The 16,051-nt window shown below is 45.6% G+C and overlaps 1 protein-coding gene across 8 annotated transcripts in view; it reads right to left on the reverse strand.

Annotated features, from left to right (window-relative positions):
• Positions 1–16,051, reverse strand: part of LOC144607619 (5'-AMP-activated protein kinase subunit gamma-2) — a 340,164-nt gene that overhangs the window by 202,603 nt on the left and 121,510 nt on the right. For all 8 annotated transcript variants that reach the window (XM_078424584.1, XM_078424612.1, XM_078424629.1 and 5 more), the window contains one exon: positions 12,114–12,185. In XM_078424584.1, coding sequence (XP_078280710.1) covers positions 12,114–12,185 — 72 coding nt within the window. The remainder of the gene's footprint in view (positions 1–12,113; positions 12,186–16,051) is intronic.

Consider the following 16,051-nt stretch of genomic DNA (forward strand, 5'->3'; position numbering starts at 1 on the left):
GACACATAAATGCACACACACTTGCACACATACACAGACTCACACACATACACAGAAACACACAGATGCACAGACACACACAAACACACAGACGCGCACAGGGACAGAGAGACACACACGCACAGAGAGATATGCTCGCACGCACACAGACAGACACACGCACAGACAGGCCCGCACAGACACAAAGAGAGAAACACACACTTGCATGCACACACACACACACGCAAGCCAGCAATGGCGGTGATGGGGATGGGGATGGTGATTCCGACTTACATAAAATCTGATTTACTGAAGGGTTCACGGATCGTAACCATTACATAAGCTGGGAATTGCCTGTACGTCAGCTCCAGGAGTAGTTCAGAGGCTGGGTGTTCCGCAGTGAGTGTCGACAAAGTTACAAAAGTAGTTAGTACTGTCTTATCTTCTCGCAGCGGCGAAGCAGTTCTCGGCGGCCCCCCGCTGGGTCCCTCTTAGTTCCTGGCAGACCCCTGCCTGGTCCTTTGTTCTTGGCAGCCCCCCCCCACACGCCGGGTCCTTCATTCTTAACAGCACGCCTGTCGGGTTGCTCAGCTGCGTGTCCCTTCCAAATTACACACTGCCGCCTCTTATCATTCCCTAGTCCGAATCACGTTAGAGGCAGGAAACATGTTCCCAATGTTGGGGGAGTCCAGAACAAGGGGCCACAGTTTAAGAATAAGGGGTAGGCCATTTAGAACGGAGATGAGGAAAAACGTTTTCAGTCAGAGAGTTGTGAATCTGTGGAATTCTCCACCTCAGAAGGCAGTGGAGGCCAATTCTCTGAATGCATTCAAGAGAGAGCTAGATAGAGCTCTTAAGGATAGCGGAGTCAGGGGGTATGGGGAGAAGGCAGGAACGGGGTACTGATTGAGAATGATCAGCCATGATCACATTGAATGGCGGTGCTGGCTCGAAGGGCCGAATGGCCTCCTCCTGCACCTATTGTGTATTGTCCACCCAACTATAGAAGTAGCACCACCAGACCACTCCAGTAGTCCAAGATGGCCACCCACTCCACTCCCCCACTATCTCAGGGGCATAAATAGACTGACTGAAGAAGGGTCTCAACCTGAAACGTCACCTATTCTTTCTATCCAGAGATGCTGTCTGACCGTTGAGTTACTCCAGAATTTTGTGTCTATCTTCAGTGTAAACCAGCATCGGCAGTTCCTCCGTACACATCTCAGGGGCATGCCGATGTGGCCATTGCATACTGTCTCTGACAACAACATCTACATGCTGTAAATGAATAAAATTCAATTCTGCAATGGAAGTCGTGAGATATAACGTTAAAAATCTAGTTGGATGCCCAGGAATGACTATTTACAGGCAGAATTGTTGAAAATGTTGATAAAGAGCTGTCGGGGCAGCACAGTGGCACAGCGGTAGAGTTGCTGCCTTACAGTGCCAGAGACTCTGGTTCGATCCTGACTATGGGTGCTGCCTGTACGGAGTTTGTATGCTATCCCTCTGAATGCGTGGGTTTTCTCCAGGTATCCCAGTTCCCTCCAACACTGCAAAAACGTGCAGGTTTGTAGGTTAATTGGCTTCTGTGAATTGTAGATTGTTCCTCGTGTGTAGGACAGTGTTAGTGTATGGGGTGATCACTGGTCGCACGGACCCGATGGGCTGAAAGGCCTGTTTCCGTGCTGTATCTGTCTACTGTGCCGAATGAAGGTGCAATATGGATTGGCTACAATGGCCACAGATTCTCTTCGAAGCAGCTCGGTTAGAACAGCAAGCAAGATCAACGAAATAAAGCATCATAAATCACAGAGAGCTGCTGCACTAAAAGAGGCCATTTGGTCTGCCAACTATTTTGAGGTAACATTGATTTAATTTGGAACAGTGCAGCTCTAGCTGTCAAATGCTGTTTGCGCCATAGGCTTGCCCATCTTGGTTGGATTCATCTTGTCAATGGCTATCCAATCGAGCAGCCCGACAACCTGGCAGAAGCCAACTTGTTCTACTTACAGCCCGAACATTTGGCACTGTAACACAGGGACGTATTCACAGTCCTCAAGAGGAATCTAGTTTGTGGATCATGTATCTGAGGTGATCATGCCAAGAGATAGACTCGTGCGTGTTATCAATCAGCTGCTGTTAAAATCGAACGTTGGTCTGTAATCCGCTCACTAATATTAGACACGGTCAGTTTTACATTACAGCATAAGACATCACCCATCAGACACAGGATATTAATCCTAAACCTAAAAGCTTCGTCGACGAGGCATTTGAAAGGAAAAGGCTGAGATATTCCAACCTTGCAGTAGAGGCAGAGAAGCGAGGTTGGAGTGTAAGAGTGTGTCCAGTGGAGGTGGGGTGCAGGGGCTTTGTAGCCAGTTCAACTGCAAGGCTCCTGAGGGAAGTTGGAATCAGAGGGCAGGCCCAAAGGAGGGCAATCAAAGAACTTGCAAATGCCGCCGAACGGAGCAGTCACTGGCTGTGGCTGAAAAGAAGAGATACTGTCTGGGCTGCCACGTGACCATCTAGAGGCTAACCATAAGACACACACCCAGGGCTGATCACCCTGCGGTGGACCTGCCTCGACTGAGGGTGTCTTGTGATAAAAGGCCGAAACACCCAGTGACGTTGAGGTACACAACTGAAGATGTGTCTGAATGGTAGCAACATCACCTAGTGGTCACCCCCAAGAACAACACCAGTCAATTGTAGTGCAAACCTTAGGGATTGTAACATCTAGTCCTACTAATCAATCTAAACCTAAAAGCTTCGTCTCAACAATGGCTTGAATTTCAATTTTTTTTTAGTTTAGTTTAGTTTGGAGCTACAGCGTGGAAACAGGCCCTTCGCCTCATCGAGTCCACGCCAACCAGTGATCACCCCGTACACTAGTTCTATCCTACACGCTAGGGACAATTTACAGATGCCAATTAACCTTCAAACCTGCACGTCTTTGGAATGTGGTAGGAAAGCGGAGCACCCGGAGAAAACCCACGCAGCCACAGGGAGAACGTGCAAACTCCATACAGACAGCATCCGTAATCGGGGTCGAACCAGGATCTATCTCTGTCACTGTAAGGCAGCAGCTCTACCGCTGCACCACTGTGCCAGATAGAGATTGGATAAAAGAGAAATTCTGCAAATAATTTCTCTTTCAAGTATCTTCTTAGAACTGTAAGTACAAATTCAAAAAAGTTATATTCTGAGGATTTAAACCCAACAAAGGTAGATTAGAGCTAATGACTGCAGTAAAAGTGTTTTATGTGGTCGAGCAAGCGTATTTAAAAAGCCATCCGGTCATGCATTGTAATCAAGTCTTAGCTTGGCTCCATTGTTGCGATTCACACCACCGAGTCAGAAGTCATAGATTCAGACTTGCTCCAAAGACGTGAGCACAAAATCCAGGCTACCGATGGATTCTTTGGGAAGCTGACATTTAATTAGGTTTAGGTTTGTTATTGTCACGTGTATCGAGGTACAGTGAAAAGCTTTGTTTTGCACGCTATCTGAGTCATGAATGTAATCAAGTTAAACTCAAGTGCAGTAAAAGAGCAAAGGATCAGCCACAGAGTGCAAAATATAGATCTCAGCATTTTAGCACATCAGTTCCACAGACAAAGTGCATTGTCCTCAATGGCACAGAGGTGTATCAGACAGTATCATATCATATCATATCATATATATACAGCCGGAAACAGGCCTTTTCAGCCCACCAAGTCCGTGCCGCCCAGCGATCCCCGCATACTAACACTATCCTACACCCACTAGGGACAATTTTTACATTTACCCAGCCAATTAACCTACATACCTGTACGTCTTTGGAGTGTGGGACGAAACCGAAGATCTCGGAGAAAACCCACGCAGGTCACGGGGAGAACGTACAAACTCCTTACAGTGCAGCACCCGTAGTCAGGATCGAACCTGAGTCTCCGGCGCTGCATTCGCTGTAAAGCAGCAACTCTACCGCTGCGCTACCGTGCCGTATCCTAGCTTATGAATGGAACAATCGGAAACCTGATAACAGGGGGGGTAGAAGCTGTTCCTGAGTCTGGTGGTGCATACATTCAAGCTTCTGTACCTCCTGCCTGTTGGGAACAGGGAGAAGGAGGAATGACCTGGGTGGGACAAGTCTTTGATTATGTTGGTTTACATTTTTTTTAAATCAGCTGTGGGATTTGAAGGTCCCTGGCGAGGCATCTGTAATTGCCCTTGAGAAGGAGGTAGTGAGCCGGCTACTTAAAGAACTGCAGTCCTTCTGGTGAAAGGACTCCCACCGCGCAATTAAGTGTGGAGTTCTAGGATTTTGACGAAGCATTAAAATGAAAAAACATCAGTTGGGTCCTGTAGACATCAGACACTCTTGTGCACTTATCCAAAGCTGTGATCACATTAATTCTTGAACCTCAACAAGAAAAAAATCTTTACGAATATCTTGGGACTATATTTAATTCCTTTTTATATGAAAGACACTGGATGTCAAACAAAACCAGCACTTATATTGAGAGGGCTAGAATACAAAAACAGGGATGTAATGCTGAGGCTTTAGAAGGCGCTGGTCAGACCGCATGTGGAGTACTGTGAGCAGTTTTGGGCTCCATATCTGAGGAAGGATGGGCTGATGTTGGAGAGGGTCCAGAGGAGGTTCATGAGAATTATCCTAGGAATGATTGGGTTAACACATGATGAGCATTTGAAGGCACTTGCTGGAGTTTAGAAGGATGAGCGGGAACCTCATTGAAATTTATTGAATAGTGAAAGGCTTGGATAGAGTGAATGTGGAGGATGTTTCCACTAGTGGGAGAGTCTCTGATCAGGAGGCACAGCCTCAGAATAAAAGGACATACCTTTAGAAAGGAGATGAGGAGGAATTTCTTTAGTCAGAGGGTGGTGAATCTGTGGAATTCATTGCCACAGATGGCCGTGGAGGCCAAGTCAATGGATATTTATAGACAATAGACAATAGGTGCAGGAGTAGGTCATTCGGCCCTTCGAGCCAGCACCGCCATTCATCATCATCATATATATACAGCCGGAAACAGGCCTTTTCGGCCCTCCAAGTCCGTGCCGCCCAGCGATCCCCGTACATTAACACTATCCTACACCCACTAGGGACAATTTTTACATTTACCCAGCCAATTAACCTACATAACCTACATTCAATGTGATCATGGCTGATCATTCTCAATCAGTACCCCGTTCCTGCTTTCTCCCCATACCCCCTGACTCCGCTATCCTTAAGAGCTCTATCTAGCTCTCTCTTGAATGTATTCAGAGAATTGGCCTCCACTGCCCTCTGAGGCAGAGAATTCCACAGATTCACAACTCTCTGACTAAAAACGTTTTTCCTCATCTCTGTTCTAAATGGCCTACCCCTTATTCTTAAACTGTGGCCCCTGGTTCCGGACTCCCCCAACACTGGGAACATGTTTCCTGCCTCTAACGTGTCCAACCTCTTAATAATCTTATACGTTTCGATAAGATCCCCTCTCATCCTTCTAAATTCCAGTGTATACAAACCTATTCGCTCCAGTCTTTCAACATATGACAGTCCCGCCATTCCGGGAATTAACCTAGTAAACCTAGGTGAAGATTGACAAATTCTTGATTAGTACGGGTGTCAGGGGTTATGAGGAGAAGGCAGGAGAATGGGGTTGAGAGGGAAAGATAGATCAGCCATGATTGAACGTCGGAGTAGACTTGATGGGCCGAATGGCCTAATTCTGCTCCTGGCAGTTATGAACTTACATCTTGAGAATGTGTTTTTTTTTCTTTCTTTTAATAGGTGTGTTTTGTTAATGTGTGTTGTTATTATCAGTTTTTCTTGTGATTGATCTGCCCCAGACCTTCTCTCTGCCAGCTCCCCACAGCCTTCAACTTCCTCATCTTTCAATAATGTGTCCAAACTTTCAACAACCACCATTAATTGCTCCGTTCATTTGTGGAACGTCACATCCATCCGAGTTTCTTTACATCTTTCACACCTTTCCCTCGTCACAGCATCACAACATTCATAAAAGGGCACAAAGCGCTAGAATAACTCAGCGGGTCAGGCAGCATCTCTGGAGAACATGGATAGGTGACGTTTTTCAGACCGAGACCCTTCTTCAGACCTGAAGTGTCACCTATCAATATTCTGCAAAGATACTGCCTGACCCACTAAGATACTGCCTGACCCACTGAGATACTTTAGTTTAGTTTAGTTTAGAGATACAGCGCGGAAACAGGCCCTTCGGCCCACCGGGTCCGCGCCGACCAGCGATCCCCGCACATTCGCACCATCCTACGCCCGCCAGGAACAATTTTTACATTTATACCAAGCTAATTAACCTACAAACCTGTACGTCTTTGGAGTGTGGGAGGAAACCGAAGATCTCGGAGAAAACCCACGCAGGTCATGGGGAGAACGTACAAACTCCTTACAGTGCAGCACCCGTAGTCAGGATCAAACCCGGGTCTCCGGCGCTGCATTCGCTGGAAGGCATCAATTCTACCGCTGCCTGTTTCCAAGCTGCATCCCGAAAACTAAGAGCTAAAACTAAAGTTGGTCTTAACAATGCACAAGAAGATTTAAAATTAAAAACTGGCAAACTAATGGAAACGTGATGGGAAATTACACACTCCCATTAAAGTTATGTTAGTCGGCATCATCTGGAGACTATTGATCCAAAGATACGAGTTCAAATCTCAGCGCAAGATCAAATTCCATTAATAACAATGGATTTTTAAAAAACATACTGTTAATAATACCCCTGAAGCTACCAGAGTTTAATTACAAATGATCAAGGTCACTGATGACGTTCAAGAAAGCCAATCTGACATCGATACTCTCTCTATTTTTAATTTGTGCCTCCTGTTCTTTCGAAAAAAGACACAAAGTGCTGGAGTAACTCAGTGGGTCAGGCAGCATCTCTGGAGAACATGGACAGATGACATTTTGGGACGGGAACCTTCCTTAAACCATTAAGAGAATGATCCCGGGGATGACTGGGTTAACATGTGATGAGCGTTTGGCACTGGGCCTGGACTCACTGGAGTTTAGAAGGAGATGGGGAAAAATATCTTTAAGCAGAGAGTGTGAATCTGTGGAATTTATTGCCACAGACGGTTGTGGAGGCCATTAGGTATTTTTAAGACAGAGATTGATAGATACTTGATTGGTAAAGGTGTCAAGAGTTATGGGTAGAAGCAGAGGAATGGGGTAGAGAGAGAAAGATAGATTGGCCATGTGTGAATGGCGGAGTAGGTTTGATGGGCGCTTGCCTCTGCTCCCATGTTCCTTCATTTGATCTTAGATCCAGAGCAAAGAGGTTAACCCATGAATTACCCGAGCTATCCACTTTGTAAGAAAATAACTGCAGATGCTGGTACAAATCGAAGGTATTTATTCACAAAATGCTGGAGTAATTCAGCAGGTCAGGCAGCATCTCAGGACAGAAGGAATGGGTGACGTTTCGGGTCGAGACCGTTCTTCAGTCTGAAGAAGGGTCTCGACCCAAAAAATCACCCATTCCTTCTCTCCTGAGATGCTGCCTGACCTGCTGAGTTACTCCAGCATTTTGTGAGTAAATATCCACTTTGTAATGCTGACAAGCTGTGACTGAAGTAACAGGAGAGATTGACGGACTGGACAGCCTTCCTCTACAGTGCAACAATTCCATTGTTCTGGACCACAGGGTGTTCCAAAACATTTACAGGTACTCACGGGTACTGACCTCCCCACCATCGTAGGGATCTATATGTCTTACTGTCTCAAAAAATGTCTCAAAATGTTTCAAGCACTGTCTCAAAAAATACAACTAATATCGCAGACCCACACAACCTTGGCCATGCCCTCATTTTGCTCCTACCATCAGGACTATGGTACAAGAGCCTGGAAACCGTGCCCAAGGACAGTTTCTTCCCAGCAAATATCAGGCTCCTGAACAATAAACAACATCAGTCCTCAGCAAGTATGATCTTTTATGCACTGTGTCTTTGGTTGCACTACAGACTTTGGTTTGGAACTGTTATGGTTACCAAGTATTAGAGTTATTAAGTTATTGTATTGTTTTATGATATATCTATCCATGTGCTATTGAGTTCATGGATCTATATACAGTAGCTGCAGAAATTAAGAATTTTGTTATTTAGTTCTCACTATATATAAAACTTAAACACCCTTGATGACTTTTGGAATACTTTGCAGTCAAAATTCAATGGATATCATCATTTGTTGATTAGTACAAGAGCACATGGAGACTATTGGATAGTTGCATTACAGTCAGTCAGGTCTATGTTTGGTTTAGTTTAGAGATACAGCGTGGAAACAGCTCCTACGGCCCACAGAGTCCACGCTGATCAGCCATCACCCGAACACTAGTTATCAGAGTTTCACATTCTCCACACGACGCACAATTTAAAGAGGCCAATTAACCTATAACCCTGCACCTCTTTGGAATGCGAGAGGAAACCGGAGCACCCGGAGAGAAAACGCGTGCGGTCACAGGGGGAACGTGCAAACTCCATACAGACAGCACCCGTAGTCAGGTTCAAACCTGGGTCTCTGGTGCGGTAAGGCAGCAACTCTACTGCTGCGCCACCCTGCTACCCCTGCTCTTCATGTCAACAGAGTAAATGTTAGCTGCTGATGTGGTTTAGAGGTGGCTGCTTGTCATAATACCAGCAGCATCATCAACCCACATCCACACAACTCGCTTTGCCAAACCCTCAGCACCACACTGCCTAACAGATCAAGTCCCACTGTAGATGCAATGTGCTCCTTTGTCATTGTTATATTTTGCAGAGGTCGAACCAGGGTCAACTTTCACAGTGAACGGTAGTGCCCTTGGGAAGATTTTGGAACAGAGGGTCCTTGGAGTTAAAGCACATAGTACATAGTTAAACCGAAGATAGACACAAAGTGCTGGAGTAACTCAGCGAGTCAGGCAGCATCTCTGGAGTGAGAAGATGGGTGCATTTTGGTTCAGAACCCTTCTTCAAACTCCGTTCTCTTCAGACTGAAAAATGGTCCCGACCTGCAACGTCACCCATCCTTTTTCTGCAGAGATGCTGCCTAACCTACAGAGTTACACCAGCACGTTGTATCTATTTTCTGTGTATACCAGCATCTGCAGGTCCTTTCTACACATACATAGTTAAACCTACGCCTCTAGTTTTTGATTCAGCGTCCCTGGGAAGTAACAATGCAGGTTGATAGGGTAGAAGCAATGAACTGCAGATGCTGGTTAATACACAATAGGACACAAAGTACTGGAGTAACTCAGTAGGTCAGGCAGCATCTCTGGAGGACATGGATACGTTTCCCTCCTCTCCACAACTGTTTAGGTTAGTTTAGACCATTAACTCGAGCATGCAGGTGCAGCAGGCAGTGAAGAAAGCGAATGGTATGTTGGCATTCATAGCAAGAGGATTTGAGTTTAGGAGCAGGGAGGTTCTGCTGCAGTTGTACAGGGCCTTGGTGAGACCGCACCTGGAGTATTGTGTGCAGTTTTGGTCTCCTAACCTGAGGAAAGACGTTCTTGCCTTAGAGGGAGTACAGAGAAGGTTCACCAGATTGATCCCTGGGATGGCGGGACTTTCATATGAGGAAAGACTGGATAGACTGGGCTAGTACTCGCTGGAATTTAGAAGACTGAGGGGGGATCTTATAGAAACATATAAAATTCTTAAGGGGTTGGAGAGGCTAGATGCGGGAAGATTGTTCCCGATGTTGGGGGAGTCCAGAACCAGGGGTCACAGCTTAAGGATAAGGGGGAAGTCTTTTAGGACCGAGATGAGAAAACATTTCTTCACACAGAGAGTGGTGAGTCTGTGGAATTCTCTGCCACAGAAGGTAGTTGAGGCCAGTTCATTGGCTATATTTAAGAGGGAGTTAGATGTGGTCCTTTTTGCTAAAGGGATCAGGGGGTATGGAGAGAAGGCAGGTACAGGCTACTGAGCTGGATGATCAGCCATGATCATATTGAATGGCGGTGCAGGCTCGAAGGGCCGAATGGCCTACTCCTACACCCATTTTAAATAAAAAAAATTAAAAAACACTCGCCCCTAAAAACCGTAGTATGTCATGGCACCATTTTAGTAGGCAGAAGCTTGCAGAAACATTTAAAAAGAAAAATAACAAAGATCTGTGAATTGATAGATGAGATATATTCTGCATTTTTGTGGTATCATCACACATACTGTTCCCCCATAACACTGATTACACTGTGAGAGGCATAGAGAAACGGCGGGTTTTGCCTACTAAAATGGCTCCTTTGCGTACTACACTTCAGTATAGGCGATTTCAACGGAGTGGTCCATCTTGTTCCTCTGGTATCTTTGGTTTAGACATACAGTGTGGAAGCAGGCCATTCGGCCCACTGAGTCCGCGCCGACTAACGATCACCCGTATACTAGTTCGATCCTACGCACTAGGGACAATTTACAGAAACCAATTAACCTACGAACCGGCACTTCTTTGGAATGTGGGCGGAAACCAGAGCACCCGGAGAAAACCTACGCGGTTACAGGGAGAACATAGAAACTCTGTACAGACAACACCCGTAGTCAGGATCAAACGCGGATCTCTGACGCTGTCAGGCAGCAACTCTACCGCTGCGCCACTGTGCTGACATAAACTGATGACCCAGGGATTCACTCTGAGGCCCCATGTTCAGATTGGTACTTTTTGTCCACTTCTGTTCTCTCTTTGAAAATATGCCAGAATAATCCTTCCCCTCAGAAGACACAAAATGCTGGAGTAACTCAGTGGGTCAGGCAGCATCTCTAATCCTTTCCCTGATCCACACCGTCTATCTTACTCTGCTTTCTCTCTATGCCAAGTATTCTGTCTTATTCTATCGTGTTAAATGCTCGTAATTACTTTCATTTAATTAAGTCTGCAATGATAACTTTAAATTATTTAGTTAGGGAATTTATAAGTAATCCCCTTGGAGTCTTACTCATTCACACTGGAGTCTTGAGACGAGATACCATTTGGGCAAAGAAGTGTACGATAATGAGACTGCCTACAGATGAGAAAGCAAAGCTGCTCTGATCTGCTCGTAATGTGTAAGGCATTCTTTTAACCTGATGCATTTCTGCTTTAGCCATCCCTTTAACATGGTTTGCACTAAACATTATTCCCTCTTGCACTAATTATCTTTTATTCCTTTTATCCTGTACTTGTGGATTGGCTTCTGCAAAATTGTCCCTAGTGTGTAGGATAGAACTAGTGTTTGGGTAATTGCTCTTTGGAGCAGGCCGAAGAGCCTGTTTCAATGCTGTATCTCTAAACTAAACTAAACTAAATAAACTAAAAAGGACAGAGTCAACAGCCTCAAGTTCCTGAGCATATACTTCTCCAGTGATAAGTCCTGTGAATATAGGGGTGCCAACTATCTCACTCCCAAATAAGGGACAAAGTGACATCACCGCCCCGCGCCCTCACCCAGCCAGTGGCCAAGTGCTCCCGCTCCACCAATGGCGGCCGCCCGGGCCGAGAGGCAGGTTCCTACGCAACCTCCTTTAGGCGGTGCCCGGGCCTCCGGACCTACACTGTCCGGACCTACACTCTCCGGAAGGTAGACACAGATTTTAACCAGCATCTGCAGTTTTTTTCCTACTACACTGTCCAGACCCACACTGTCCGTGCCTACAGCGTCCGGGCCTACAGTGCCCCCCCGGGCCTAATACGGGACAAGGGCGGTTCCGTACGGGACAAACCAATTTAGCCCAAAATACGGGATGTCCCGGCTAATACGGGACAGTTGGCAACCCTGTGTGAATAGCACATTGGTGCACTTACAGGTCCACCACCGGCTTTCCAGCATCCTTGGTTCCAGAGCATTTCTGGCTTATCCATTTTGCCAGACCAACAGAGGTTACAGCCTCTGGGAGGAGTCCAATGGTACCGGAGCGGTCCGCCTTGGCCGCTGAGGGGCCGAAATACCGGCCCGCAAAGTCAGCCTCGGAAGTCGGCTATGGGAATGGATCTGCCGGTTCCGACCGGGAATGAGATAGGGGTTTGTCTTTTTTCAGGGAGCCCATAACTTGTTGGGTCAAAAGCCTAGTGCTGGGTGTCATTTTATCAGGGATCAGGCATTGAGACACTGATTGATAACCTATAAACTAAATAAATTAGTCAGCCATACCTTTTGAGAAAGTTCTTTATCGGAGGATTCCACATCTGCATCCAGGAAAGGCATAGCAAACGAACTGAGATCCTAGGTGAACAAAAGAAAACATAAATATTAATTCATATTATTTGACACTAACTAAAAATAGTACACAAGGTTACTAACGTTGGGATTATATTTTAAGGAACAGGAAATAGCGAGGAGAATTTTCTTGATTAATACGGGTGTCAGGGGTTATGGCGAGAAGCCAGGAGAATGGGGTTGAGAGGAAAAGATAGATCAGCCATGACTGAATGGCATAGACCTGATGGGCCGAATGGCCTAATTCTGCTCCTATAACGTATGAACTTATGCTTCATGAGAACTTATGAAGCAATTTCTGGCGACAATCCTTTCAACTCATCCAGGAGAGTCAGAGAATCAATTATGTGGAAACAAGCCCTTCAGGAAAGCTTGACCATGCTGACTAAGATGCCTGTTTACACCCATCAGTTGTCTGACCCAGAAACCCCAACAAAGCTTCGTTATCAATGTACCTGTCCAAATAGTTCTTAATTCTTTTCTTTTATTGGTCCAACCTCAACCACTTCTTCTGGAGACTCGTTCCACATACACATCACTCTCCGTGTGAAGAAGTTTCCTCAGGTACCTAATGCCTTAAGCCAGGGGTTCCCAACATTTTTTGTCCCGTTTACCCCTTTGCAACTTTTCAAAAGTAAATTTACCCCCACCCTGTTTTGTTCAGTAATTTGAGTTTACACTTCTACCATAATAAAGCAACCGACAAAGGGGAAATTTTAAAATACAGTTTTTAACATTATTATTTTAAGTTCAAATAACAATAATAATGGCACATAACAATGTTATTTCACTTATTTATGAACAACTAATGATGAACAGATACCGGGTATACTAGAACCAAACACAGTCAGTCAATATGTACAAATCCAGAATCAACAAAGTCACCCCCTGGGTAGGTGAAATTTACCCCAGGTTGGGAACCCTTGCCTTAAGCCTATTAATGGACAATAAATGCCAAACTTGCCCATGCACACAGTGAAATTATGAAGCAGCGCTAGCAATAAATACGTCAAATGAGCTTGCAACTGAAGGAGAAATATTTAATGATGTGTGGAAAGCTTAATTATTGTTCAACCAAGTGCAACACTGGTTGGTAACTCTCTTGGAAACTGTAACCCCATACAGGACATAATTGCAAAGGACCAGTTGTCCATTGTCCCTGTACTTATTCTCACCAAACCTCCATAGTTTGGACCCAACCATCATACCTCTCTCTGCCTCAATTCAATTGTATATTCACTGAAGCAAACAAAGTACTGGAGTGGCTCAGGAGGTCAGGCAGCATCTCTGGTGAACATAGATAGGGTGGCACAGTGGCGCAGTGGTAGAGCTGCTGCCTTACAGCGCCAGAGACTCAAGTTAGATCCTGACTACAGGTGCTGTCTGTATGGAGCATGTACGTCCCCTCTGTAACTGTGTGGGTTTCCTCCGGGTGCACTGGTTTCCTCCCACATACCAAAGATGAGCAGGTTTGTAGGTTAATTGTCTTCTCTCAATTGTCACCAGTGTGTAGGATGGAACTCGTGTGTGGGTGATTGCTGGTTGATGCGGACTCGGCAGCCCCAATGGTCTGTTGCCATGCTGCATATCTAAATTAAACTAAAGGTGACATTTTGGGTCAGGACCCTTCCTCAAAGAGTCTGAACATGAGTTCTGATCCATGTTCTCTGGAGATGCTGTCTGACCCGCTGAGTTACTCCAGCACTTTGTGTCTTTTTTTGTAAACTAGCATCAGCAGTCCTTTGATTCTACTGGTTGCTGTAGGACAGGGGCTCACAAGTGTGACCCAAACAACTCTCTGGTGCGCAAGACCTCTCTGGATTACAGTGTGGAGGGAACAGCGACACCTCAATTGAAACCAACAACGAATTTTACTTCATTTATTTCATTTTACTTTTCGTTTTCGAGGTACATCGTGGAAACAGGCCCTTCGACCTACCGAGTCCGTGCCGACCAGCGATCGCCCATACACTAGTTCTATCCTACACACTAGGGATGATGTATAGAAGCCAATTAACCTACAAACCTGTACGTCTTCAGAATGTGGGAGTAAACCGATGTACCCGAAGAAAACCTGCGCAGTCACAGGGAGAAGGTACAAACTCCATACAGACAGCACCCGTAGTCAGGATTGAACCCGGGTCTCTGGCATTGTAAGGCAACAACTCTACTGCTGCGCCACTGTATCGACCGACCGTGCTTATAAATAGGCCACAAAAATTTTATCTGTGGAGATTGTGTTACATCACTTACTTCAAGATGTTCAAGCTGGGAATAAAGATGGGTATAGACAATGATGAACAGTGGGCTCACCTCCAACCAGGGCATGGTTTCAGCTGCCTAGCAACTGAGCTGAGAATTAAGTCATGTTTCTATTGAGCGCATATATCACAGAGCAACGACTATATCTGCCAGGTCACAACAATGAGAAATGGACAGATGGCTAAAGGGAAACAGAGTCAAGAACATGCAAAACATCCGTGTCAGGGGATGTACTTGCTTTGCAAGTATCAAAACACTTGCTGAAAATTGCTGGCAAGGCAACATGACAACTTGGAATAGTAAACAAAGCACTGAAAAGATCACGGCAATCCTGTAAGCTGCAATTCACAGTCATAAGGTCACCCGTTATGAAAACAGGTCCTTCAACCCATCTTGTCCATGCCGACCAAGGTGCCCCATCTGTGCTCGTCCTGCCTGCCTGCCTACATTCAGTGGCTTTAAGCATCTGAAATTCTAATCTAATTTCTATCAAAGGTAAAGAGAGAAAGACTGTGTGAATGTCCGAAGAAACAGAAAAGGACAGCCCCAAAGTTTCGATAACTATGACTCTCGGACTGTCATATGAGGAAAGAATGAAAAGACTAGGCTTGTATTCACTGGAGTTTAGAAGGATGAGAGGGGATCGTATAGAGACATATAAAATTATAAAAGGACTGGACAAGCTAGATGCAGGAAAAATGTTCCCAATGTTGGGCGAGTCCAGAACCAGGGGCCACAGTCTTAGAATAAAGGGGCCATTTAAAACTGAGGTGAGAAAGGAACTTTTTCACCCAGAGTTGTGAATTTATGGAATTCTCTGCCACAGAGGGCAGTGGAGGCCAAATCACACTGGATGGATTTAAGAGTGAGTTAGATAGAGCTCTAGGGGCTAGTGGAATCAAGGGATATGGGGAGAAGGCAGGCACGGGTTACTGGTTGTGGACGATCAGCCATGATCACAATGAATGGCGGTGCTGGCTCGAAGGGCCGAATAGCCCCCTCCTGCGCCTATTTTCTATGTTTCTATGGATCCAAGGGCAACAGAGAAGACAAAAGTGGTTGGGTTCCTGTGGAAGAGTTTTAGAAAACCCACCCACAACCACGCGATATAACTTCCTGAAACACCCCCTCCGCAGAATGACAGGCGAGCAGCAAAAAAGTTAAGAGAGACAAGGGAACACAGACCAATAATTGTCATATCAAGCATCAGCATACTGACACCATTCCAACTGTCCTGTAACCTCACCAGGGTTGACTGACTCAATGAGTTGAATGTAAGAATACAGGAGCAGGAGAGGATGACTTGGCATTCATGCTTGCCGGCACATTCAATGACGTCAGGCTCACCTCCTACATCATCCCCACTTTCTTACACTAACTCTATCGCCCTTCATTCCCTTAATATAGAACAAAAGCCCCATGTACCATAGGCAGCTCTATGGGACTTTGATTACGTCACATTTGGAGTATTGTGTGCAGTTCTGGTCTCCCCATTAAGGAAGTATGTGTGGGCTTTGGAAAGGGTGCAGAGGTGGTTTACCAGAATGCTGCTTGAATTAGTGGGTGTTAGCTACAGGGAGAGGTTGTACGGAGTTTGATTGTTTTCTCTG

Source organism: Rhinoraja longicauda, chromosome 2, assembly GCF_053455715.1.
Source record: "Rhinoraja longicauda isolate Sanriku21f chromosome 2, sRhiLon1.1, whole genome shotgun sequence".
NCBI lineage: Eukaryota > Metazoa > Chordata > Chondrichthyes > Rajiformes > Arhynchobatidae > Rhinoraja > Rhinoraja longicauda.